The 27,280-nt window shown below is 39.3% G+C and overlaps 2 protein-coding genes across 5 annotated transcripts in view; one reads left to right on the top strand and one right to left on the bottom strand.

Moving 5' to 3' along the window:
• Positions 1-281: 281 nt before the first annotated feature.
• On the bottom strand, positions 282-20,635 carry hfm1 (helicase for meiosis 1). 4 transcript variants are annotated; one of them, XM_039602373.1, is made up of 39 exons: positions 20,576-20,635; positions 17,941-18,039; positions 17,752-17,867; positions 17,091-17,403; positions 16,315-16,661; positions 15,855-15,896; positions 15,695-15,765; positions 15,424-15,556; positions 14,864-15,015; positions 14,635-14,712; positions 14,145-14,300; positions 13,859-14,059; positions 13,655-13,743; positions 13,512-13,555; positions 12,523-12,624; positions 11,159-11,304; positions 10,968-11,062; positions 10,707-10,840; positions 10,556-10,603; positions 10,287-10,367; positions 10,106-10,197; positions 9,788-9,894; positions 9,611-9,658; positions 9,404-9,501; positions 9,183-9,317; positions 7,792-7,877; positions 6,813-6,896; positions 6,067-6,224; positions 5,876-5,979; positions 5,373-5,564; positions 5,156-5,221; positions 4,941-5,065; positions 3,152-3,234; positions 2,883-2,989; positions 1,981-2,286; positions 1,727-1,802; positions 1,120-1,231; positions 693-838; positions 282-535 (listed from the first exon to the last, which is right to left on the bottom strand). In XM_039602373.1, exons 2-39 carry the CDS (start codon positions 18,009-18,011, stop codon positions 487-489), a joined length of 4,593 nt encoding a protein of 1,530 aa, XP_039458307.1. In that variant the 5' UTR covers positions 18,012-18,039; positions 20,576-20,635; the 3' UTR covers positions 282-486. The 4 variants fall into 4 exon arrangements, with proteins under 4 accessions (XP_039458307.1, XP_039458304.1, XP_039458305.1 ...); XM_039602370.1 differs by lacking the exon at positions 20,576-20,635 and adding an exon at positions 19,877-20,390; XM_039602371.1 differs by lacking the exon at positions 20,576-20,635 and adding an exon at positions 19,877-20,390 and having other exon boundaries at positions 282-532.
• znf644a (zinc finger protein 644a) overlaps positions 20,614-27,280 on the top strand; it is a 13,270-nt gene continuing 6,603 nt past the window's right edge. The window contains exons 1-2 of the mRNA XM_031749750.2: positions 20,614-20,740; positions 24,558-26,997. Of these exons, the coding sequence (XP_031605610.1) occupies positions 24,561-26,997 (2,437 nt within the window). The 5' untranslated portion in view covers positions 20,614-20,740; positions 24,558-24,560. The remainder of the gene's footprint in view (positions 20,741-24,557; positions 26,998-27,280) is intronic.

Here is a 27,280-nt window from a genome sequence, read left to right as displayed (position 1 = left end):
CTCATTACTTTCACAACAGCTAGTTGAATCTACAAAAAAAATCTAAAAATAACAGTAAAATACTATTTTTGCACCACCATGCAACAAGATTTAGATGTAGAGACATGTATACTTATTCCTTTGCATTAAGTTGAAATTAATACTTTCACTGGAGTACGCAACAACTTGAATGGCAGTCTTTGAATACACACCTATGATACTAGACAGTTGTCACAAAGCTACTTCTAATTAGTCTACAAGTGAGTTCAGACATTGAGAAATTACTCAAAGGCTCCACTGAATCCTCCAGTGAACGCAGGCTTTATTAAGTAAACAGCGCACATAAATACAATCACATCAAAAAACCCTTTTGAACTTTGTTTCTTTTACAATACAAAATAAGAATGAATTTGCAACACTCTATAACTCCAGGTGTAAATCTCACAGGAAACAGAAAGCACCTTACATTAGTGACATGTTTATATCAGAGTGTGTCCACCAGTACTTCTAAAATATTCCATCAAAAATGCCAACAAAAGCATCTTCCTCTTTGCTGCTGGTGTTGAATATATGCAAAAAAAAAAAGGAAAAAGGGTATTTATTAATCCTGTAAGGAAGTATGCTTATCCCATATCCCCTGCATATAGGATCACTTTTATTATTTGCTGAGAAAACATGCAATAGGTGTGAATCAAGGCCACTTTTTTTTTTACCTTCTATTGAGAGATGAGCTGGCGTTGGGTGGGGCACTCAATGCTGAAAAGAAATCCAATCTCCTAGTCACTTTTGCCTCCTCAGGCTGTTTTAGAAGTTCTAATGATGTTTTTATAGTGGTTTCCTCACTGAAAATATTTGGCCTCTGCACAACAAAAAGAAATAGAGCCATGATTCATGTCTGCACATTAGCTTGAATGCTGGCTGTTACATTTGAGAAAGGTGAGGTTAGAAGCATTAACTGAAGTCAGAAGAAAAATAGCACAAGTATGAGCTTTACTGTACTTACTGAATAAATAGACAGCTAAATAGATAATAGATAACTAAAAGATGTCAACAGACAGAAAATGGCGTTCTCAGTATTTTTACATATAGCCACTAACTCTGCACAAATACACATGTACACATTCCTGCGTGTGCACATACATGGACTTTCGGATTCCACTTGGGTGTGATTCTCTTCTGTGGAGTGAATGTCCGGCTGACTGTTGAGGGTCCCGCTTTTTTGATTTCAGGACTGACATTTGTTAAAGTCAACCTGAAATAATCATGAAAAATATTCTATTCAATTTAAATTTATTACACATGTATTGTTATTAAACAGTCCAACCACCTTCCACGTTCCCTGTTTCTCATGAAAATGCAACAAAAGAGAAGAATAGACACATTTTGCATGTGATATCAAATTGTCATTGTAAATCGTGTAAAAACTACAAACTCTGACACTTGTGTTTTACTTTAGATTTAATCTACACTATTACGATTTTTAATCGACTAAAACTAAAAGAATAGAAAAGAGAGGGCGGCTGTCTCCTGAATCCAAACTGGGAGCTGTTTCCACAGAAGGGGAGGCTGAAAGCTTTCACTTTTAGAAACTCCAGGATAAACAACTGGAGTCTGCAAATATGACAAATTTTCTAATGGTTAATGATACTATCTCACTGCACATACAGTATGTCACACAGTTTCTGATTCCTGGCTTCCTGGTTACACCTTACTTGGTGGTTAATGGTGCATAAGGCTGTGGTCTTACCTCAGTGGTGTAGTCACAGTGGTTATAGAGGGTTTGATGTGTGAGTGGCTGAGTAATACTGGTGCTGTAACATAGCCTACATAAAGACATATGTATATGTTAATTAAACCATAAGAACATCTGATGTATAATCCCACATGGGCATGTGTGCTTAAGGGTATCCAGTGATATTAAAACATCACTGTGTTCATGTCACAATGAAGTCCTGATGACTGAAATGTATGAGAAGTTGATTTCCGACTTGTTCACCCTACCTGGTGTGCGGTTTTCACCACACTGCTGAATTTGAGGTTGTGCAGTTGTGTATGAAGTCAGTGCTGGCTCGCTTGCATGCATCAGATTATCATCATCAAAATCGCCCCAGTCATCCCACTCGTTTCCAAGGTCAAAGTTGACAGTCGGTATCTGGAGGGATGAAGTATTTTTGCAGAGAGCAGCCTGTTCTGGCACTGCTGTGGAGCTCTTTGAGTAAACCGTGCTGGTTGTATTGACCTGGTTTAGATCCTGTTGAGAGTCCTGACTCCCAACACTCATATCTGTGGTCATCCACACCGAGGAACCTCAACACAAAGGAAAATAAAAGCATGGTCACATCATCAAATCTTCCTCAACTGTGTGCATTTAAAAATTCAACCTGAAAAATAACATCTATCTAATATCTTTTTAGATATATTCTTCCATCTCGCAGCTGTTGATTTCAAAGCTGACCGTGGTTGGGTGACACTCGTTAAGTCTACCACTTAATCTTGTGTATGCTGAATAAACCTGTTCCTGAGTATGTCTGACTTAATTAATATGTTTTCTTTTGTTACCACAGTCCATATAACAAGTGGCTGTACTTGGACCTCCTCTGAGCAGAACTTAAAGCTGAGCAGAACAAAAACATGCGAACAAACAGGATAGTTAGTCTGCTCCTGAGTTTGAAGTTATTTAACAATACTTTGATGGTGAGGGCCTTCCCAAAACGCCCTCCCATCGTTGTGTACATGTCTTCCATATAATAGTCATCATAATCTCAAAAAATAAAAAGAAAGAAAACAGCTGATGATATAACATATTATGATATATGATATAACACGTGACACAAAGAAGATATGATAGAAGTGACATTCAAATGTTAAGGAATATGTGGAGCTTAGTCATGTCACTTGTTTACCTCCGTCGAAGTCATTCAGGCTTTCTACATCAGGTATTTGAGCTTCACTTGCCAAGTCAGTCCCAGACTGAGGTCTCACTGAAGCTTTACAGAGATTTTCTTTATTCCTTCAGATGGAATAAAACAGAGCTTGAAAGTAATGTAAGCCAAGTGTGTCTTTGCTCACGATTCTTGAGAATCTAATGTTCAGCTGTTTTTTTTAAGGAAACTATTAACATGTTTGCACATAAGAATCAAGATAAATCTGTAATTTCAGTGGCTGTGTGTACCAGGAAGGGGGTGGAAGCATCTCTTTGGGTTTGTAAGCAAACTTTTGCATGCTGAGCGACACAGACTCCTCAGCCATTTTCATCTAAAGAAATAAAACAGAACATCACACATATTATTAATTAGTTTAGGAATACAGACAACGTGCTCGCCGTGTGCAGAAGATGGTTTCTTTACAAAATATATATATGCCATTTTCTATGATTAGTTATTTTGGTGCAAAATATTACAGAAACCCAAAACAATATATATGCCCTCATACTTATACACAGAGTATATCTGCCTAGGGAACTTTGGACAGAACAAGCTATGAAATATTTTATATTTTATACTTAATAAAACCAACATAAAGGGTAATTAGCAGCTGCTAATCCAATACAGTTAATTAACTGATCATCATCAAGTGTGAGCACCTCTATAAAGCAAACTTTTTGGCAGTTTTCTGGCATGGAGCATTTATGTGTGCGTTAACACAATGCCACAATATTCTCAAATTCACCACAAGGTTAGATCATGCAATGTTGAACAAAAACAGGCCTCAGTTAGCATGTTAAACATTGAAGATCATGGGAGTACAATTAGAAAAAAAGACTGAATAAGTACAGCTTGCTTGGAAGGATTTCCAGGAGGAAGCCTCTTCTCTATAAAAAGAACATGGAAGCACATTGTCCCTGAACAAACCACAAGACTTCTGGAACAATGTCCTCTGGACAGACAAGATCAAAGTTGTCCATAATGCACAGCACCACAATCATCAAGCATATCAGCACAAACACTGTAAACCAACTGTCAAGCATGTTGGTGGAGAAGTGACTATTTGAGTCAACCATGAACTCCTCTGTATACCAAACTTGTTCTAAACTCATATGTGAAGCCATTTGTCTCACAGCTGAAGCTTGGCTGAAATTGGGTCATGGGCGATCAACACAAAACAGAAGCACAGCAGCAAATCTACAACATAATGTCTGAAAAAAAAAACGAACCAAGGAGTAGTAATGACCCAGTCAAAGTCCAAGCCTCAAGCTGATCAAAAGACTGTGGCAGGAGAAATGACGAGAAATTAAGCAATGCTGTAAAGTAGAATGAGCCAAGTTTTAGAGCTCGACTTACTGGATTTTTAAGATCGATACTGATATTTGGTAATTTAAAAATCCAACATTCTGATTTTTTTAACACACTAGTAACACCCAAAACAGTGACTGTTATGTAGCACTGTATACACTCCATGTCATGTATGCATTAAGGAGTTTCACGACTGAGTGATCAGTATTAGATCCCAAAAAACTAAACTAAGTGCCATAACATTTGTTAGGTGTAGTTATTTAGTCCCGTGAAGACTTTCTTTTTTATATAATTGTATTTTCTGTATGCCAAGTACAACTTTAATGCACATACTATACTATATGTTTCAACGTTCCTTATTGCTACTATAAAATATCCACTTATAAATCCACAATAAGGATTGTTTATATTACATATATGTCCTAATTATATAATAGGACATATATGTAAGTCTGCCGTGTGGATGGCACATATGTTTTTTTATTTGCAACATCCCTACTTGACTCAGTGAAATTTTTTTTAAATTGTTTTATTGTAACTACTGGTGACTTGTCAGTTTCTGCAGTTTTTTAGGAGTAAGAACATGTTTCAATGTTATTCCGCTGTACTGTTTATGACCTATTAAGATTGGTTGGATATAGCACACCCTCAGACACACAACACATTTAAAAGTCTAGATAAAGCTACTGAAAGTACGAGATCTAGACTCAGATACGGTATTTTGCTCACCTTGAGTCGCTTAACAGGGGTAGGTGCAAATGTGTCACATCGGCTCCTCGGGTCTTTCAAATATGAAGTGAAACTGGTTTCTTGGTTTGCTGACCTCTTTCTTGTCACAGTAACACCTACTTTACCTTGGGAGGACATGCATGAACACTCTCGTTGGCACGCTGTGGCAGGAAGGACCTCTGCACAGGCAGATTCATAAAATACATCATACTCACAACAGTCATGGGCACAGAAAGCCTTGTTCTTGCAGAAGTGGTTGCAGTGTCTTTTATTGCCTAAATCTGCAAAAGAACATTTAAAAAGAGAAAAAATATCAAATTTGAAGTCTGAAAAAATGTATCAACAAACAAAATATACAATAAGGAATTGCCTCATAAGAAATACCATATTTATAAACCGTATCATAATAAAGCATGAAAAAGTAATCTGTACCAAAGCTACGACTGCCCTCTTCTCCCACAGATGTGCCGTTCTCCTCAAGAGTTGCAGCCTGATTTGTTGATAGTGGTTTCAGCACCGATTGCGGTCTCCTGGTGCCCTGCGTTGTGTTGTGTGGATTTTCAGTACCAAATCTTCGAGCTGGAGAGTAGTACACTGTGAACTTCTGCTCGATGTCTAGACCCACTACAGCAGAAGAAACGCATGGTAAATCTTCTCCTTACATATATTCAGTCCAGTATAAGAATCTATAGACCAAAATCGCTGAAATTAGACTTTAAGTTTTAATTTTCCAATAAATGATAGCTTCCTAAAAATTGTATTTTTAGCTTCCTAAAAATACAATTACAACAGCACTGTTTGCATACAAGATGAAGAAAGGACACAGTGAGCTGTTACCTTCATTTAAAAAAAATACAGAAAATTGGAACCAAATGAACAACATGTTGCTGTTTTCCTCTTTTTGGTTACAATGTAAATGTGCTTCCATGGTTTACCATATTCTGAACTGATAAGATGCACACTGATCCCATCTCCTTTCATAGCCTTTGGCACATCAATCTTCTTTGACCAGCTCCCACCCTTCAGCAGCAATACATCCCTGGAAAACAAATAGTATATGTTGGCATTCCATATTTTGACTTCTTTTACAAAAGGTGAAAGTCAAGACAAGGTGTTTTTTCCTCACGTGAGTTTCTGCAGAAAGACGACATTGTTATCAGCGTCTCCGATGACAACAGAGGCATAATGGTGGTCTTGAGCTGCTCTCCTGGTTAGCAGCTGTGATTGGTTTTTGAGGCTCACTTTAAGCACAACCTCTGCTGTGGCACTGCTGTACCTTGGAAGCTATAAATCACAACAGCTTTAGAGGAACATGATACAGAACAGACGTGGAAATAAACACTTAAATGTGTTGATATGGGTGAAAAAAGCTAAAATTTTGAAAAAGCTTTCAAATAAAAGCCAAGAAAATATCAATAATTTAAATGCTGGACCTTCAGCAAGCAAACAGTATACTGTGCCATTTTACATATTAACAAGTAAGAGATTATGTTGGCTAAAACGCATTAAAGAGGGAACCGTGGCTAACTGAAAGCTCAAAATAATCTCCTTTGATTCTTTGTAGCCGTGCCCAGAAGAAATCACACTCACATTAACTGCACTCTTGGAGCTCTCATGTGAGCAGAGGCACAAATTGTCAAGAATGAAATATGTGAACGTGGTTTAAACATCCAGCACAAAAAAAAATCACATTTTAGTGTATTTTTCTATTTTTCACTACATTTATGATCAAATATTTGTGATTTATGATATTTTATATTTAAATATTTTATATATTATATATTTTTATATTTTATTTTTTTTTTATAAATCAACAAATATGAAGTGCTCACACCTTGTGCTGTGATAACAATAGTTTGCGATGCCATTTACCTGCTCCACCGTTACCTCATACTTTGGGAGGTGTATGACAGACTCTCTGATTTGGTTTCCAAATGGCGGATGCCTATTGAGAATCTGCATAAGAACATAAAGTTTGCAAAAGTTACACCCAAACACTTTCAGCAGACATTAAGTGCTTGAGGAGATGCTTAACATTAACTGATTGATTTTGAATAAACAGAATTACACTTTCACCTTTAGTTGTTGGCATTTAACATCAACCTGATATCACAACAAATGTGTAACAGACACGCCGGTTCACTGTGTCCATTTCACATTTTGCCGCTCCAAAATGTGAAATGTACGAGCATGCAGAAGTCGCAGTAATCTACAGTAACAGCAGAGGGAGATTTTTTTTTTTAAAGCCAACATGAAAATAATCATGGGAAAGCGTTTAAACAGACACATTTAAGTGTACGTACATATTAGTTTAATAGATTCAGACGATTAAGGACACTGGAATGCACTTACGTTTTTAGCTCAATACCGACTTTCTGGCTTTAAATATATTACCTCCTCCTGCTGGTAACGCAATTTCGGCACGCAGTAATGCAACTTCTTCATGTGTGTCCATTTCACGGTTTGCCTCTCCAAACGTGAAATGGACACAGTAGACCGGCGTGTCTATGACACGTTTTGCCAGGATACTTGGTTAAGAAACTAGGTATTGTTGTCTATTCTTGTTTTTTAGGTGTTGTTGTTTTTTTCACATTAACCATAGTGTGAAAGAAATAGTGGCATCATGTGAAGGTAAAAGTAGGTGGGTGTAGGGTGGTGCAACTTCCTCATGAACTGGCCAAAGTTTGTAGTCACACACATGTGAACCAAAATGTACCACGTCAACCATCACACCCACTGAACAACAAACTGAGCACACCAGTTAAAAGCTTTAGATTATTTATATTAGATTAATTATTAGATTATCTTCAGATTATAAAGCATTTTGCTTTTAAGTATTACACAGACTTACCAGCTCAAGCTCTCTGGCGTTGGTTTGCTCTATTTTGCTGAATGTGGTGAGTCCAGCATGCACCATGGCAGTTGACAGAGTCTGGCCTGAAACACAACCCATGTTATTAATTAATTACTATAAACTGTAACGACAATATACACTTACCTATTGTGTCACTTTATTAGGTACACCTGTTCAACTGCCTGTTAAAGTTCAAAGTGAACATCAGAATGGAGAAAAAATGATTTAACATGATGACTTTGAACATGCTGTGGTTGCTGATTGCAGATGGGCTGGTCTGAGTATTTTAGAAACTGCTGATGTACTGTGATCTACTGTGATTTTCCCACATAACCATCTCTAGGATTTACAAAGAATGACCTGAAAAGACAGAGTACCCAGTGAGTGAGTGCCAGTACTCTGGGAGAAAATGGTCCATGCTGCAAGTGGGAGAATAAGCAGACTGCTTTGAGCTGATAAGAAGGCAACAGTAACTCAAATAACTACTTTTTACAAACAAGGAATGCAGAAGAGTATCTCTGGAACCTTGAAGAACCACACTGGGTGTCATTCCTGTCAGTGAATAACAGGAAACTGGAGGGACTCACAAAAATGCAGAGCACTGGAAACATTTTACCTGATCAAATGAGTCTCAATTTCTGCTGCAACATTCAAAAAAGCAGGGTTTAGAATATGCCATTAGCAACATGACATCAACAGTAGGGGGGGGGGTGGTGTAATGGGGTGGCATTTTATTGGCACACTTTGGGCCCCTCAGTACCGGCTGAAGTTCTTTAAAACACGACAGCCTCCCTGAGTATTGTTGCTGTCGATCCCTTTATGACCACAGTGTACCCATCTTCTGATGGCTGCTTCCAGCTGGATAACACACCATGTCAAAGCTCAGATCAACTTGTTTTTTGAACATGACATGAGTTCATTAGACTCAAATGGCCCCGGGGGTCACCAGATCTCAATCCAATAGAGCACCTTAGAGATGTGATGCAAAAGAAGAGTCACATCATGGATGTGCAGCTGACAAATTTTCAGCAACTGTGTGATGTGATTATGTCAATATGGACCAAAATCTCTGAGAAAAGTTTAGAGCACCTTCTTGAATCTGTGACATAAAGAACTGAAGACAGAAATGAAATGTAGTTTAACCCAGTACTAGCAAAGTGTACCTAATGAAGTGTCCAGTGAGTGTACGCCTAACAGAAAGAATATTTGGTTTATTAATATTTCCATTATGCAGCAGTTGTGGCATTATAATATTTCTTCTGAAATATGCAATAATGAGTCTAAAACCCAACACTCCTGTTAGTATTACTGCATGAGCAGTTGACCTACAATGCAGTTTGCAATATAAATTTATAATGTAAAAAGATAGAACATAAAGAGGAATCCACCTATCTTTTCCAGCTGTTTGGAAACATAGGGTGAGTTTTCCCAAAGCTTTGCTCTGAAGCACTTAGCCAGGATCAGGGAGTTGAGCACAGCAGAAAAACCAGCCTTGACCCTCTGACTCAGAAACTCAGACAGACCTGAACGGGATCGAAATAAAATCAAAGCTTAAAAACATGAATACAGACAACTTGTCTTTTGTACGTTGCTTATTCCCTGAACGTACATCTGCTGATGCGCATGCCGATCCTGAAGATCTTTGCTGTGTCCTGTGTAAGTCCAAAATCTTGAACTGGGATGGAGCTTAACTGAGCCTGAATCAAACTACAAAACACAATATTTGTACATGGACAGTCAGAAAGACAATTCTTTAACACTGAAATTTTGAAAAACATAAAATTACATAAAACTACACTTTTTTTTTTAAACCTACCAGTTTACTTTCATCTCACTGGTTTTGATCTTTCCATCAATGGGATACCTGGAAAAACGCATAAAGATCTAGTTTTCACTGGCTTGTTTCTATCTCACCCCCCATTATGTATTTCCTGTATAAAACATAGTTTTTGATGCCCTGCATACATTTGTGGATCATGTATATGTGTCTGACCTGATGGTGACTCTGTTCTTGTCCCTGTTCAAAGCATTCAAAGACCTTTTCTCATTCACTCTCAGCTGGATGTCACTGAACTCTCTGCTCTTTGACAGCAGCTCAATCTGTACACACAGTACAAGGACAGTGAATACTCATAATGGTTATTTTTTTCTCAAGCTGAATTTAGTTTAGTTGAGAGAGGCAGCAAGAGAAAGAACGGACCGCAAGGTCAGGCATGCTGTTAATGAGAAATGTCAAGGATAACACTGTACGCTGTAATACTGAGTCAGTCTTGAATAAATGCATTTGCATCAAATAGTATAGAAAACCTACCAGATCAGACAGGTTTTCAGTGCCAGACACTTTACTGAACTGTTTCATGGTGTCAAAGGCAATGCAGTACCTAGCCATCAACCTGCCAGCCTCTGTGAGAGACAGAAATAAATTGCTTAACAGTTTCATGTTTTCAGTATTAGGCTTGGCTGAAAAAAAACGACGTGAAAATAGCCTGAACCTGTCGGTTTGATGGTGATATCCTCATCCATAGAGATCAGACCAACAGAGGACAGAGAGTTGAGATTCTTCAGACACAGTTCTAATGAAGATGACAGAAACGGTACATAGCTTAAATTTCAATAAGGGAACAGATCCGACGTTTACATTTGAGCAAAAAAACAAGCAAACTCAAAACCTCTTTAAGCAGCCGAGTTACTGTGGCTTGAATTTTTTAGTATTTTTCTTAAAGTAGCCTAACAGTTTCAGAAAAGGACAGCTATGGCCCACCTTGCAATTTCGCTTCAATTCCACATCTGTCTAGGTCGGCAGAGAATCCTGAAATGAAAATGAAGACAAACTGACACTCGCTGGTTTTCACAAAAATTAACGGATCTCACAGCTAATTAATGACAAGCAGAAGATAGGAGAAGGCTCTAACCATAGTGTGTGGGGTTCTTGAGGGCTCTGATGTAAAGGAAGGTGGAGCGAATCCAGTCCAGAGCCATTTTGACATCACTGATAGTCTGGAGAACAATCTCAGCATTCAAGTGCTCCACCAGGTGGCTGTGTAAGCTGAGGAAACAGAGTCTAGTGTTACCCCATGATCGTTTCACCTGTGTGCACTTGTGAGAGAGCGATACGAAGAAAAAGAAGAAAAAGACAGAAGGGATTTTAAAGAGAGCATTACTACTGGTCATACCTGCTCTCAATGACTTCTATCCCGTTCATAAGCTTCAGGTACTTCTCTCTGGTTTGAATCTTGGTCATGATCACAGCAGTAGCAGATGTGTCAAACTGGAGGCAGAAAGGATGAAAGTGAAAATACATCATAAAACCTAAATATAATAATGCATTCATTGCTGTTATATTCTGTCATAAACATGTCATTGCCTGTGGTCTTCCAGCACGGCCTATCATCTGGAGCAGATCTGCCTCGCTGTACTCCTGACAGGAGCCTGCAACATACTGCATGGTGGATTTGATCACCACCAGGTGAGCTGGTAGGTTTACCCCCATGGATAAAGTCCTGGTGGTAACTAGGATGGTAGAAATGAGAGAGCAAACACAAATTGAGACACCATAACATAAAACAGAAGACTGGTTAAGTTATTCTACTAGGACTCAGTTTGTTATGATCTGAGGATAGAGTTTTTGGTTTTTCATTGTTATTCCAGAGTTATCATTATTAGCATCATTGGGTTGAGTTTTCCATATTTTTATTAATGTTTGTATTTGTCTAGTTTAGTATTCATTCATGGAGTTTTAGTTATCTTCGTTTTTTCGTTTATTTCCTGTATTTCTGGTTTATTCTGCTAGTCTCGCTTTCATCCTCGCTCAGTGAGTTTCCTGCTCTTCGAGTTTAGTCTTCTTGATATGTCCTGTGCGTACTTAATATTTGATGTGTCATGTGCTTGACTTTGAATTTTACTTCCTCCACCTTGACTTTCTTATTGTCTTCACCTATGCTTTATTTGTAGCAGCCGTGTCCACTCCCAAGGTATTCGTATAAATAGCGCTGCCTGCCTTTGTCTCGTGTCCTCTCCATAGTTCTTTGAATTTTTGGATTTAAACTTGTTTCCCTTTTATGGACTTTTGTACCTTTTGGACTTCAGAAACTGTATTTGCGTCTTAATTAAACAAGACTGGCATTTATTCTAGTGTTGCATATAATTTTACTGAAGTACCTGCTATCTGTTATGAGTTTAAATTTTTGAACTGCCACAACAAACGAATTTGCGAAATCTGGGATATATAATAAAATATATTTTATCTTTTACTTAAATGTTTATATGTTTATTCACTGAGCTCTCACTGTTGCTTCTGTTTGCAGTTTTTTTTTAATTATTTAATTTTTGTTTTGTCGCATTTTGTTCAAATTAATTAGCTGCCATTCCTCATTTAGGGTATTTTTTGTACAGGATGTGTTTCATATTTTGGGTGTTGTCACAGAATTTCACCACTTTTAGGACAAATGAAGTATATCTTCTTAAATAGATATACTATTACCATCAAAATAACAATATTTCTTATTGTTATTATTATTAATACATATTACGGTACAGAAACCTAAGTTATTTTTCACACAACCCTGTGATTGGTTCAAGGAGCTGATGTGTAAAAACAATTACTGCTATAACCTGTGGTACTTGTCCTTCCTGTTTATGTCAGCAGTGTGACAGGGGAAAAAAAGCATCATGTTGCACACTTGTTTGGTAACATATTACTTTACAGCGCAGGATAAAACTGTGCCTCACAGAGGACAGGCAGGTCTCCCAGAGTGAAGGCTTCTTCTATCAACTTCCGATCAGACAAGTCAACTCCTGCGTGATGGTAGCCGACTCCTAACGCCACCAAATCTGGGCCGCAAACACAGTTACCACAAAGTTATGTTAGACATTTGACAAACTATTGTGTTTTCTCAGCTGCATATTCAAAACACAAAGTTTTCAATAAACAGGGTTACACACAAGCTAAGCACGAGTTGTCCGTGTGCAGTGAAAGTGAGTGTGTTGTGTCACCTTATTTAACTGAAACTGTGTTTTCTTGGTGGGGGTGGGGGTGGTTGGATTTACCAAAACCCAATCAACAAAAGTGGTTAAAATATCTGAGTAAAACATTTGTCTCAAACGACACATTAACACTGAAAAACATTTACATGATTTTAAAACTTGGCTGAAGTGATTTGCTCCTTTTCAGCCACTAGATTTCAAATTCTATAAACAAAATTTGGTTGAGGCATTACATTAGCTGTAATCTCTTACAACTATTAACATTTCAAACTATCTCACACTAACATAAAAACTTAAGAAGGGACATTGTCTCAGTAACAGTATATTACCTCAACTTTAAAATAAATTCATAGATACATTGGTAGAATACACTGTATATACATTATGTCTGCACTACAAGTGTCTTTGTCATCTTGTTACTTTTCGACCATTCACCAATGTGTCAGATAATCATCAGTTGATAATGCCAAAACTCACATAATTATGACCAAATGCAACATCTGCATTATTGAATGTTTTTTCTCCAATTCATCGTACATAAGTACAAATGAGATCTGTGAGTTCTGTGCAGGCCATTCAAGCTCTTCAAACTAATTTCTTTAGACCTTACTTTGTGCCAAGAGGATGTTGAAACTGAAACTACAAAGCATCACTGAGCAAACTGCAAACCACTAAAGGCAGCCTCAAGGTCATTTTTCTTTTAAAAAGTACCACTAATGTTTCAGATACCTTACCTCTCAGTTTAGAATCGAGAATGGAGTTTGCATATTTCATCAACCTGCAGAGTCAAGCAAATCACACAAGTTCAATCAGAACAGCCTGCACTGTAAACTTGCACGTGCGCGGATGTGTCACTACGGATGATTGAGCATCAAACCTTTGCTTGTGCTCGATGCTCATGATGAATCGAGCATCCTTAGCCAGAACTGCAGCTGACTGCTGAGTTCCTTTCCTCGTAGAGCAAAACTACGAGACACAATTTTCAGATAATGAGGCAAAAAAAACCAAAAACCTGCATCTTCCATCATGTTCAGAAAGAAAGCATAAACAACATGCAGTTTGGCTAAATTTTACAACCCACCACAAGTGCAGGCTTCTGTTCAGAGTACGTCTGTATGATGTTGGCCATCTTGTAGTTAAGTGACAAATCAAACTTGAACTCAGTTTGATTTGAACCACAGGGGAATCCCAGCACCACCTTCCTTAGCTTCACTGGACGGTAGCTCTCATCCATATCCAGATATGTGGCCGGGCCATTCTCATTTGACAGCCAGTCTGCTATCTAAAAACAGGCAGGAAGTTTGAGAACCCACAAGTTACTGATGTACAGATGAGAGACAATGCAAGCAGGTAGAGGGGATGCTTACATCAGATACATTGGGTATGGTAGCAGACACAGCCACAACTCTCATAGAGAGGCTGGCCTCTGGATACTGTGAAGTCCTGAAGGTGTGTACTGCCTTCATCCTGCTCACCACCACTTCCAACGTGGCACCACGGGTTGCATCCTTCACGACATGCACCTGGTACAATCATATTTTTTGTATGCACGTTAAATACAAAATCAATCTTTGTGTTTTATTATTAAATAAATGAGTGCAAGTCTAAAAGAACTAGGCCAGTGTCTGTGTACTCCCATAAAACAGACTCCAGGAACAAGATGTTCCATCATTTTTAATGGATAACCTCAAGTAAAATAAAGTGCTGAGTGCAGAGGCTAATTATTTGCTATCGTGCAATGTTCCATCATAAGACACAAAGTAGCCAGCGCATCCCCCATTGTGCAGGAAAATAAAGAGGCAAGAAGTAACATCCAAAAATGGTTCTGTGAGCACAATATGTGACAAACACACTGACCTCATCGATAAGGAAGAGCCTAACCAGCTGCAGCAAACAGTTATCCTTCCACTTTCTGGTCATGCTGTCCCACTTTTCCTTAAAAATATAAATGATCATGTATGAATCTATGATGCATATAAATATAACAATATTTAAATAAGACATAACATCTTATTTTACATTTCCCCTCCCTTTCTACCCTTTATTTTGCATTTGCCTAATTACGCTGCTTCATATTGTCACACACAGGCGTGGTCAGGATGATGTGGGAGTCCTGAATCTCAAAGAAGTCATCGATCTCTGTGTCACCAGTCAGCTCCTTGCAGGTCAGCCCTAGAGGACCAAACTTCTTTTTCCAGCTCTCAAAGCACTGACTGCAGAGAGCTTTGATAGGGGCCACTGGTGAAAACAAACAATTAGTCTTTATACGAGAGCTTCATAATTCAAAAATCCTCCCCCAAAAAATTATTGGAGTAAAAAAATCAGAACATGGTGAAAGTAACACACATATTAAGTGCGCCCCAGGGTGGCTGTGGCTACAACGTAGCTTGCCATCACCAGTGTATGAATGTGTGTGTGAATGGGTGAATGACTGGATATGTAAAGCGCTTTGGGGTCCTTAGGGACCAGAAAAGCGCTATATAAATACAGGCCATTTACCATTTACCATATAAGTACATATTCAAAGCCCCAGTGTGTGATTATAGCTAGGTGTGCCATTTCAAAGCACTGAATAGATACAACAGCCCAAGCTGTGAATGAGCAGTGGGATTTAACAGCTTATAGCCAATAATACTGCATGCTCACTATATACAGCTTTGACATCTCTCCAGGGCTCTGGTGTCTCCATTAGCAGGCGAATGATTGCCAGCTCAAACAGCACTGTTTTACCAGATCCAGTAGGAGCACAGGCCACAAAGTTTTTATTTGTGTAAAGAACCTGCAGACAGACCAAACACACATACACTGGAGGACACAGTGCCAGGGGTAATTTACATTTACACAGGTGTAAATTTACATTTAACCAGATGTGTTTTTCATGATTTCTGTGCATGCAGATTTACAAACAAATGCTTACATCATCCAGAGCTTTGGACTGAACGTAATTGAAAAAGGGAAACTCACTGAAGACAGATCTGAACTTAAATGCTGTGTAACAGGTTTTAGGAAACATCACTTTGATTCAGACACTACCTAACAGCTTCAAATTGTGTCAATTTGAACAAGAAAAAGGATACGTATTTCTGAAACTGGGCGCAAAACTCCAGATCCAGAAGATCCTAAAATGATAATGTTATTTAAGACAATTTTCATTAATGCAAGATTTTCACTGAAACAGTTGCACCTTGAATTGAATATGCAGCATTTGGTAGTGTTGTACATTTGTGACGAAAGAGAATCTGCTGATTCTTTGCAGACTACAATGGGTTAAAATGCCCTCTATTGTTCCTGTCCACTGCGTCTACTATTCACCACCTAGTGACCAGTATGTTTCATTACACTGGAGCAATCAATGGGCAGAGCTCACCTCATTTCACCTCATCACACCCAAATACACCATGGCAGCTGCTGCCATGGCCAGACATTGGCATGTCGATGAGCTGCAACACTTTACAGAAGCTATATGAGCTGTATTTAAAGAGCTCCTACACAGTGAGCACAGCGTCTGCCTGCCAGTATATCAGCGCAGTGTAACACCTTGGATTAGGAGCGGCCGAGGCGTCATGGGCGGAACGAAACCTTTCTTTGTGCCCTTGTCCTGCGTCTCTGAGTGTGGCGCCTGCTGCGGGGGTCGGCCACTCGCTGCAGATGAACCCATGGGAGGGGGTGAGGGGGGGGGCTTGGAGGGGAAAGGAGGAGCTGCGCGGCCAACTGTCGCCTGTGGCGGCTGAAGAGGAAGAGGAGGAGGAGGCGCTGTCGCCATGGTAACCTGACTGAGAAAAGTTTGAGGTCCGGCTGTTGTCTGATTGCTGCCGCCACTGCTACTGAGGTCACCTGTGTTTAAAGAGTCACCTCCACTGGTATACACCTGAATATTGAACAAGCTGTTGTGGGAAGGAGGAGGAAATAAAGAAATGGAAGAGAAGAGAGGTGGAAGCAGATTAGACTGTTAGGGGGCTGCACAATCAGGTAACAAGGGTAACATTAGCATCTTCTTGTGTTCTTATGAGTCCAGCGATTAAAGAGTAAATCAGCACTACAATACACATGTATAAAAAATAGAAATGTGTGTTTTATAGAGTGAATGATAGTAATCCTGTTAGTTTAAACATCCCACGGGCCATAAAAAGCAGATCAACAAAGAGTTGACTTGCTTTTTATGGCGTTACATGGGTCACATATTACAAATCTGCAGTTAAAATGCATTGAAATCAAGGAACTGTTACGGACACAAAGTGCATATATCTACTCATCATTAAACACATGCAACACAGTAAATGCCTGAAAACAATGTGCACATAACTAAGACTTTCCTTGTACGTAGAGGCGGGCTTTTGCTGCAGTCCTGAGACAACCATCTGCTGAGGCCCACATGACCAGAGTCCTGCAGGGTTTCATCGCCACCTCTGCCACTCTGACAGCCACCCTGAGAGCAATCCCTGAACCCTTCACCTCCCTGGAGGCCATCGCATTGGCTGGTGCTGCTGCTGCTACCTCCCTTAGTTTTCTCAGTCTCTTTCTTATCACTGTTAAAACTGCAGGAACTGCTGATTGTTGAAGGTAGCACCTTAAGGCCAGCAGATCCTTTAAAAGGAGGCTGAAACTTATGGGTTGCCTCTGAGAAACCTGCAAGTCACATTGAAGAGTGAGAAAGAGTTGAATCCAAGTTGCTGGTAGCTGTGATGCGTTTTCCTCTATAAAAAATAATAAAGCCACCTTCAGTGCTTTGATGAGATTAAACAAAGTTAACATCGGGGAATTTACCTTTCCATCTATACCTGAATATACATAAGACCCAGATTCAGATTTGTTTATGCAAAGTCAAAGAAAACTGGGAATGCTTTCAAGCCTATTCAAGCCACTGAGTCAGTGAGTCACAGAGTTAAATTTAGTAGGGCTTCAATTGGCCTGATACTGAGCAGTTTACTCAAGTCAAGTGAAAAGGAATTCAACCTAATCCAGAGCACAACATACTGTATCGTGTAGAGAGCGATTTGGCCTCCTCTTGTATATCCTGAGTGGCTGGAATATGAGTAAGAGATGGAGGCTCTTCCAGCTGCCATCGACTGACCTCCCGGTGCAGTGGTTTTCTGTCAAACAGAATAATTCAGATTACAGGGGTAAAGACAAAAGGGAATATGTGGGGCACCTCTTTGTACTTACACTTCATGGACAGCAGGTTTGTCAAAAAACAGACCATCCAAGGCCAAGGTGCAGTCATCAGAGTCCAACATCTCATCAGATAATACAGCTATGTACTCACTGAATTTGAATACAAACCGGTTTAGCGAAAAATGATTAAGAGGAATGAAAATAGAGATTCAACAAATGCATATGCTAAACTGACCTGTTCACTATAAAATCTAGATTAGAGAATGTGGGGAAACTGCCATTGTTGCTGCAAACCAAGGGACTTTGGTCTGTGGTAAAGATTAACACAGAGCTAACAGGTTTATCTTCATTTTTCTTTCATGACCTCAGAGGCTCAATCAAGCCTCTTAATGATGTAGTTATACCATTTTTATCCCCTTATGGTCTTAAAGTTTTCGATCCCTACAATATCATAGCATTGGGCAGATAACATGGAGATGATTTAGCTTTAATATACAGTTCTGTGCTAAAATCTTGAGCCATCCCTCATTTTTTAAAATATTTTGATTTCAGATTTTCTCGGTATTAAAAAGAAATCATCTGCAGGTGTTTCAAAGTTTTCCTTTGGACATCGGCTGCTTTTTCAGTCCAGTCCTTGTACCTGACCATTTTACGAATTTTTTGTTGTTGTTGTTTGTTAAGCCACTTAAAACTAACCTATGACTCACTGAAGCATTAAAGGGTACCAGTGTTGTGTCTACAAATAACAGGCAATTTACAAAAGAACCTATTTTAAATTCTATCTTTATGCACTTTGTTACTAGCAGCTGGTCAGCAAATAATTTTTTTACATTTCTTTAGTACAAAAAATACCAAAGATTACAAAGTTTGACGGGCATTAAAATAACATTCTTGCTTCAACAAGGTGCTTCCCAAAGAGCTGTTAGCTGAAAATAGATCAGATCTCAGTATTGTGTGCATTTTCCTAAGGAAAAGAGTAAACTGGGCAAGTAGAGGACAAAAGAAAAAGTAGAAGGCCTACAAAACTATCTATAGCAGATGAACAGTATCTGAAAGTCATGACCTAATTTCGATCCCCAAGCAATATCATCTGGAAAGCGTCTGATTGACAACACCTTTGTTTTTGAACATGACACTGATCCCAAACACACTGCAGATAAAATAAAAGCATACCTGTATATAAACACACACACACAATGGCACACTATCACACTATGGATTGTCCTCCCCAGAGCTTGGACCTCAACATTATTGAAGCAGTGTGGGATCATCTTGACAGAGGACAGAACAAAAGGCAGCCAACATCCAAAGACGACCTTTGAATGTCCTTCGAGAAGCTTGGAGCACTAGCAAGACTACTTAGAGAAATTACAGGAAAGGTGCCTAATTCCACCTGCCTAATGCTACGTAATTTCCCTACGGATTAATAAAGTATTCTGATTCTGATTAAGTGAGCTCAGGCTGTGATGAAGAATAAAGGTGGTCAAATATCGACTTTCAAGCACGTTAGAATTATATGAACTCTGTTTTTTTTGTTTTTTTTTTGCCTTATATACTGCATTTTCATGGACGTTTGAACATGTTTCAATAAATCACTGCACCTACCGCCCACTTTCCTAGCAAAGGCCTTTTGCACACCCCTCCTGTTAGTCATAATCCAGTTGATATGGCTTTAGCATTTAAGCTAATACAAGTTATTAACAGATTTCTTGAAAATGTTTACAGCATGACAGCTCACCTCCTGAACAAAGCCACATACAATCTGTTTGCATTTCATTTGCATTTAAATGAAGGTGTTTAAGAACAAAATGCTTACATTACTACTTTTCTAGGTTGTTATGGTAAGGACACCTGAGTGTCGGTAGCTTTAGCTTAGCTAACATGTAAGAACCAGCTAATAACAGTAAATTATGCAGACATTTTGACGGTTCACCGCTTAGGTAAGTTAAAAACAATGTCTTTCTTAAAATGATGACTGTGTACCCACCTGTGATAACAGACATTACTCTGCAGATACGAAGACATTGTTTAGTCAGACCCGAGTTTAACCCCCTGACCTCACGCCACAGTGACTGACAATAGTTTTATTAGTACGTTTTCCTTTCGACAGTGCTGAACCCAGCTGTAGAAAAATGCCCTTATAAACAATCAGGGGCAGGTATAAGAGTGGTTACAGGATTTATTTTTATATTTTGTCGCGTGTTTTTAAAAAAATGTGTCTCAAGTCTTTAAACTACGAGGCAGAGAGTAACTGAACCAGCTAATAACCGGCTACAAACGCAACAAAGACCCAAGAGAAGACAACCATATGGGGGGGGGGGGGGTGTCTAACATTTCTCCTGTGTTGGCATACAATTCCTGTCTGTGCGTCAGTAGCAACTTTAAAAAGCAAAACCAAATGTGTGCTTTAAAAAATCCAAACCAAACCTTTATCAATTAAAACAGTGATTAAACGACATTAAGCCCCCCCAAAAATCTGCTACCCAAAAGAGATGGTCATTAACTCTGCTTTTATGCCTCCTATCTGGACTGAACCATTACAAATCTCTCGGGGGAGCGTGAGGCCGACTCGAAACAATACGCGACGAAATAATACTTGACGAAAACATGAGCTATTGCTATAGCTGTTATATAAAACAGCCACAGGATTAAACGTTATTATTTGAATAAAAGTTTGTTCTCTTACACTAGAGTAAATTACATGTACGATTACCCGTACGAAAGAAATGATCTGTCCCACACCAGACCACCACAGGAAAATGGCGACTGTGAAATAGATGGAAGACGAAAGTAAGAAATTATTCAATGCAGCGTATAAATTGCGCCCTGTTTTCATCTACACCGCTCAGAGGTAACGTTTGTTTGTTTTTCATCATTTGGAATGGTGTTTGTATTATGAGTAGCGAGTAACGATTGTCATTAGCTGGATTTTAGCCTGAGGAATAGGTTTTGGTTGTGGAACAGCCTTAATGGAATGGTCTGCAGCTCCTGCAAGCAGCATCCAGCAACACATCGTGATATAAACGTCAAAGAAATGTAATGATCCCTGAACGGAACATTTATCTAGATGATCGTATTTGCTCTGAAAAAAGGCATATTTTGAAACAGACCCCAACTATCGTCGGCTGGCATGTACCTGAACAACTGTGCTGAAAGTTTTAGCTCTATACAAAATCCAACACCGCTCACCAAAAGCCATTTATAAGGTCCATTCCTGTGCAGATTTGGTGCTGCTACGTACATGTTAGGAACACCTTTGTGTGCCACAGAAGCATTCACTTGGTATGACACTTTTATTGCCCTTCAAAAACAACACCTCTCGCTCTTTCGACCTTGTGGTGTTAACAATGACCAGAATGAATCATCTAAGCTCAGGATCGAGTGTATTTTGTATTTAGCTTTATTTATTTTGTAGACAGTAAATGCTGATTGAGCCAGGAAGTCAACTCTGGTAGCATAGCCAAACTCTTTACTTTATACATCTAAATAACCAAGAACTACAAATTGCAGATTTAAAAATATAAATATTCAATGTTATTTTGAACAGTTTCCTGTTTTGTCAAGTTTATACTATCTGCTAAAGCATGCTTCAAGCTGCATGTACAGAAAATGCTAACTACCACTAATCTATATTTGCATTTCTGGGCTCCTGTTAATGATTTTTACCATTAAATGTTTGTTCTCTTGGTTGCTACAGTGTCAAAAAAAAAACAAAACAAGTTTTTTGTAAATTTAAGATGAATTTTGGCTTTAAAAATAGTCCAAAACCAAACCCATTCTTTCACCTAATGCATAAGATAAAGAAGTACTATTTAGAAGAAGGAATTGTGTTTTACTTCGAAAAATGACACGAATAGTCAAAATACTCAGTAAAACAACAATTAGTGGCTCAGCAGTGTAGTGGTTAACACATTTGCCTAACATGCAAAAAAATGGGTGGAGATACAGGGTTGTGTCAGGAATGGTTTCCAACATGAAAACGTGTACAAAATCTGTGTGGATCCATCTGCTGTGGTGACCCCTTGGGAATATGGGAGCATCTGAAAGAAGCTTATCAATTAAATGAATAATGTTCTTCCGGTTGACTGATGACTCTCTTTGCTGTTTGGCAGCAGCTTCTTGCTGTTTCTATGCTTCTTGCACCATTTTTCCTACCTACGCCCTTGAGGTTCAAAATAAACATTTATTCCTGTGCAGCAAGGTATGAAAAAGTTCAAAAATATTAGCTAACGGTAATGTGCAATTTAAGTGTTACTTCAAGATTGCAAAAATTGTTTGTTTGGTGAGTTAAAAAAAATCGATGTTCCAATATGTTGGCCAGATTGTTTTTTCCTTAAACAGTTACCCTAACAGTTGTTGTGTGTGGTTATTTACTTAATTGTTTATGCCCTGCCCTCCTTTGTGTGTAGAGAGGTTGGAGAGGCAGAAAAATTATGTGATGTCAATATTCATAGCAGGAAGGGTGTTTCTCCCATCTCTCGAGTTTTTAAATTATCGACCATCATAAATACTGATAGGTTTCCAAATGGCAAATTTTGGCCAATAATATTGGCATGCTGATAAAAACTTCCGGTTTTAATCGGTATATACATTTTATACTTGACTATTAGTATAATAAGTTACTTGATGAATATCTAAGTTATAGCTAGCTAGTAACCATCCCTCAAGGCTCAAGAGTTGGCAGTTCGTCTTGTAATCGGAAGGTTGCCGGTTCGAGCCCCGGCTCCGACAGTCTTGGTCGTTGTGTCCTTGGGCAAGACACTTCACCCGTTGCCTACTGGTGGTGGTCAGAGGGCCAGTGTCCGGCAGCCTCGCCTCTGTCAGTGCGCCCCAGGGCAGCTGTGGCTACAATGTAGCTTGCCATCGCCAGTGTGTGAATGTGTGTGTGAATGGGTGGATGACTGAATGTAGTGTGAAGCTCTTTGGGGTCCTTAGGGACTAAGTAAAGCGCTATACAAATACAGGCCATTTACCATTTACCATGTTCGTGACTAGTACTGTAGTAAGCAACTGTTAATAGATTTATGCTTAATATGGTTTCATAGTTGTGTACATTTGCTGAGGTATTTGCCTATGGAAAGGGGTTTTCAACCACTACAAAGATGCTTCCATGCTGTCATCCAAAATTCCATTTGCTCGGTGCTCAATGTGGATGACGCTGTGCATCAGAGGACTGTTGACTGGTTGACAAGTGGGTTGGAACTGGGAAGGGAACAATAACTGAGTTCAACAGGAATGGGAAAAGTGTGACAAAAACATCAATGATTAAAAAAAACAAACAACAACAACAGCTCCATGAAAAGTACGGCCTTCATGTTGTTGTTTTTCAAGTTTTACTATAGCTAGGAGAGTAAATGGTGAGTGTTTTGCACAGTAGAGGTCTGCTTGTGACCAAGGAGATCATAAGATGGAGCACCAAATGTTTTTTGGGTTTTTTTTTTTACCTTTGTTCCATAGGTATATTATCTTAAAACCTTTGTCTGTGCATATGTCAAAAAGGTTTGGTAAGCTTCATCCATTAGGTACCCAGATATTGCCCATATTTCCACAAATTTGAGCCAACACAGCTTGCACATCAGCCTGCTTACCTGAGTTTATGGGTACTATGCATGGCCGACATTTACGCTGGCTGAGCCAGCAGACCTCATGTTTGCTACCTTCACCCATGAATGTGATGGAAAAGCATAGTCATTTTTTTCCTTGTTATTGTACCAAAAGGAAAAACAAAATGCTTGGTTTGCATTGCTGGGAATAAGCCAGACTTGTTTTCAGTGAGTGTTGGATTTTACCAGGTCTTGTCACAGTTTCTATTCTAATTTTTACGGACAGAATCTTCAGGTGGAAACAACAGGTGCCGGAAGGCTTTCACCTTGGTGGCTTCTGCTTTTCGTAAACACTGGTTCTATTGGCTTCATCAAGTCAGCGGTTTGCAGCCCAGTGTTAATTGGCAGAAATGAGAATTAACACTTAACACAAGTCTGAGGCCATGGTTCTCAGTCAGAAAAGGATAGAATACCCACTCCAGGTCAGGGACAAGCTGGGTCATTCACTGACTCAGAGTAGAACCACTAAGGAGCTTGTTTGGGCATCTGATTATGGTGTCTCCTGGGTGTTCCAGGCGTGTCCTGGAAGAAGGGCATGTCCTGGAAGAAGAACATGACATGGAAGAAGGATATGTCCTGGAAAAAGGACATGTCCTGGAAGAACGGCATGTCCTTGGAGAGGTTATATGTCTTGACTGTCATAGGAACACTTTAAGGAAGTGGCTGAGGAGAGGGAGATCTAGGTTTCTTTGTTGGCTGGATAAGTCGTAGCAAATGGATCGATGGATGAATGGTTAGAAAATAGTTGGTTAGAAAATACCTGCATGAGAGCATTAACTTATAGTTTGCTATCCTAACGTGATCCCTGATTTAATCCCTCACGCACACCTTGCCTCATGTGACCTCAATAGCTCACGTGTGATGATGTGAAAAAATTACCATACAATTTTTTAACACAGAAGTTTTCTTTTATTTACAAATATATGTAACTACTATGAGGAGGAAGTCAAAAAAGCTACATAATTTCCAGACCAATGGTCTATTTTCAGGCCAGAGGTTTGAACTGAATAATACTATTTAGTTGTTTGTGAGTGAGTATATTTAAGAATGTCTTTTCTTTTTTAGGTCATGGCAGCAGAAATGTCATGTCTGACAGGTGTTGATGAAGATGACAAAGATGCAGATCCTGAGATCAATGCCCTCACACTCCTGCAGGAACCAGTGAGAATGGCGCAAGAATCCGCTGCTTGCACTGATTCCTTTGGCAAGCCTTCCCCAAAACAAAACAATGTCCTTGATGTTCTGTCGAATGAAGATATGTTGTCTCCGGTTGGCTTGGGAAATGGACCTTCTTCCCATCAGGCCACACAAGCCCATGAACTCAATAGCATTTCCTCTGAAAAAGAGGAGGAAAAGAGTATCACGCCTCTAAAAACTGTACATGAAATCGACACTGCAGGAATTTGGGGGTTTGATGAGTCACCTGAGAACTCATTGGATAATTTTAGTAGCACCAGTGACCTAAATTGGGACCCACACAAAGAATTTATGCAGTTTCTTTGGGAAAACCATAGTGATTCCCCTGGTGAGGAGACTAAAGAGGAAGTCTCTCCTCCTAATAGCCAAAGGAGAAGGAAACGGAAAATGGACATGGTTGTGATGGTAGATCCTTCAGAAGACCTTTACCCTGAATTGAGCCCCAAGTCATCTGAGGAACTGTCTGAGACTGAAGGCCAAGAAGATTCCATTCCTGTCAGAAAAGTGAGAAAGTCAAGGAAATTCTCCAAGTCACAGTCATCACCAACAGGAAAAGTTTCAAACTATCCAAATGGAACAGTAAAGGCCATCAAGGAAATTCTTTACAATGGACCTTCAAGGAATTCCCATGAGAACAACATGAAACACGGACTTTCTCCATTGAAGGGAAGACTCACAATAAATTCTCATTCAGAGGGGAAGCCGTCCTGTTACCCATGCTCAAAATGTAAACTTATATTCAAGAAAGAACATCATTTGCATCGTCATATGAAGTCTCATGTTGAACCTCCCAATATTTCACCAAAGCCCTTCATATGCCGAGAGTGTGGCCAGTCTTTCAGACAAAGTGGTTTGCTTATTGACCACATGTCCATCCATAAGGACAAGAGAACAAGATTTACTGAGGAGATCAAAGGTGTGAATGATCGGAAAAAAGATGATAAAAACGCTAAGTTTTTCTGCCCTCAGTGTCCATTTGGAACAAATTGCCCAAACACATTTGTTCAACATGCAAAGACACATGAGAAGGACAAGAGAAAGTTTAGATGTGACAAATGTAGCTTCAGGACTCTTAGTGAAAATGATCTTAGGAGACATGACATTATGCAGCACACTGTTATTACGGTTAGAAAGCAAGTGCAGGAGGATGATCATGGAATCTTCTCGTGTGATATTTGTTCTTATAGAGCTTTTAGCAAAAATGTTTTTAAGAATCACCTTCTCAGACGCCATCAACAAAGTTTTGAAGAATATGAAGCCGCACAGCATAGAGAGAAAAACGCACAACTAGGTAAGGAGCAGCAAGTGCCTACTTGTAAAACTCCTGTCGAAGATGCAGAGTTTACATCTAAAATCTCTATCAAAAATCAGATTGCCTCTAAAAGAGCTTGTTCACCTAATGGGTCCAGTGACATTTCAGACTTATTCAAAAATAGCAAGCTTAAGAGAGGCCCCAGGTCTCAAGTAACAGAGTCAAAACTGGACAAATCTATTAATGTTCTCCTGTCTCGACAAAGACATGGAAAAAAGAGTTTAGAGCAGAAGAAGGAACGCAATAATTGTAGTACACCTGTTCAGGACAGTGACAGAGATGGTTGTGATGAGTTGCTTGAAACATTGACAGTCAAGGATGAAGAATCAACTTTATCCCCAAATGGCTCCAGTGTGACTCTAGATCACTCGACAGTCAAAAAGACACCATCTAAAAGAAAGATGTCCACCCCATATCGCAACACCTCCGACCAAGACTCATGCTTTATCTTACCAAAACCATTGCCAAGTCCGAAAAAAGTCAATCAAGAAGTGGCCAACTATGATGAAAGGGATATTTTCCAGTTTAAAGATACAGATGCAAACAGTAACCTTTCTGACAATGGCATCAAAAAAGAAAAACAAAACATCATTTACACATATAGCAGAAGAATGTCTATGAGGGGTGCCCTGCAAGCATCTAAAAGGCTTTTTGAGAAGATAAAGACTGAAGAGCACGAACAGAATGACCCTGAAATCAAAGAAGAATGCATAGAAACAGAAGTGTTTCAAGAAACCTTTGAAGCCCACCAAATACCATTGGGGGAATCCTTCGGAGATGATTTGTCAGAGTTGGAATCGGACCGCAAGAACTGTCCTTATTGTCCTGCAGTATTTGAGTCAGGTGTTGGATTGTCAAATCACGTCCGAGGGCATCTTCATAGGGTAGGGCTCAGCTACAATGCGCGCCACGTTGTGCCTCCTGAGCAGGTGGCTTGTCAAGACAGGAGGCCGCGAATTCGACGCAAGATGTCAGCATTACGCCGATTGAAAAAAGGTACTTGAGTGCTTATTGCATGTTCTTCTTTAAAAGAAAAACTCTTGTGCATTACAGCTTTCCTTATTACTACTGTTAAAACGTGCTCTTGCCGTAACAGATACTGCAGGAGATCTCAAAATGTGGTTCCAAAAACTAAACCATCAACAGATTTATTAAATTAATTTGAAGGTACCACTCGCCAATTGGTTGGGTTCTCTCTAGTGACTGGTTGTTGCTGACCAGTTATTAACTGCAATAATTAGTTATGAACACTATCTACAGGGAGTGCAGAATTATTAGG

This window comes from Oreochromis aureus, linkage group 18 (assembly GCF_013358895.1).
Source record: "Oreochromis aureus strain Israel breed Guangdong linkage group 18, ZZ_aureus, whole genome shotgun sequence".
NCBI classification, from domain to species: domain Eukaryota; kingdom Metazoa; phylum Chordata; class Actinopteri; order Cichliformes; family Cichlidae; genus Oreochromis; species Oreochromis aureus.
This window is presented reverse-complemented; position numbering and strand designations above follow the sequence as displayed.

Coding starts and splice junctions, on each gene's coding strand:
- hfm1 (XM_039602370.1), bottom strand. CDS start 19,914: ATGTCTTCGTATCTGCAGAGTAATGTCTGTTATCACAG. Junction 14,713..14,863: donor ACATCATCCTGACCACGCCT/GTGTGTGACAAT, acceptor TATATTTTTAAG/GAAAAGTGGGACAGCATGAC. Junction 6,225..6,812: donor ATGAGGTAACGGTGGAGCAG/GTAAATGGCATC, acceptor TGTGATTTATAG/CTTCCAAGGTACAGCAGTGC.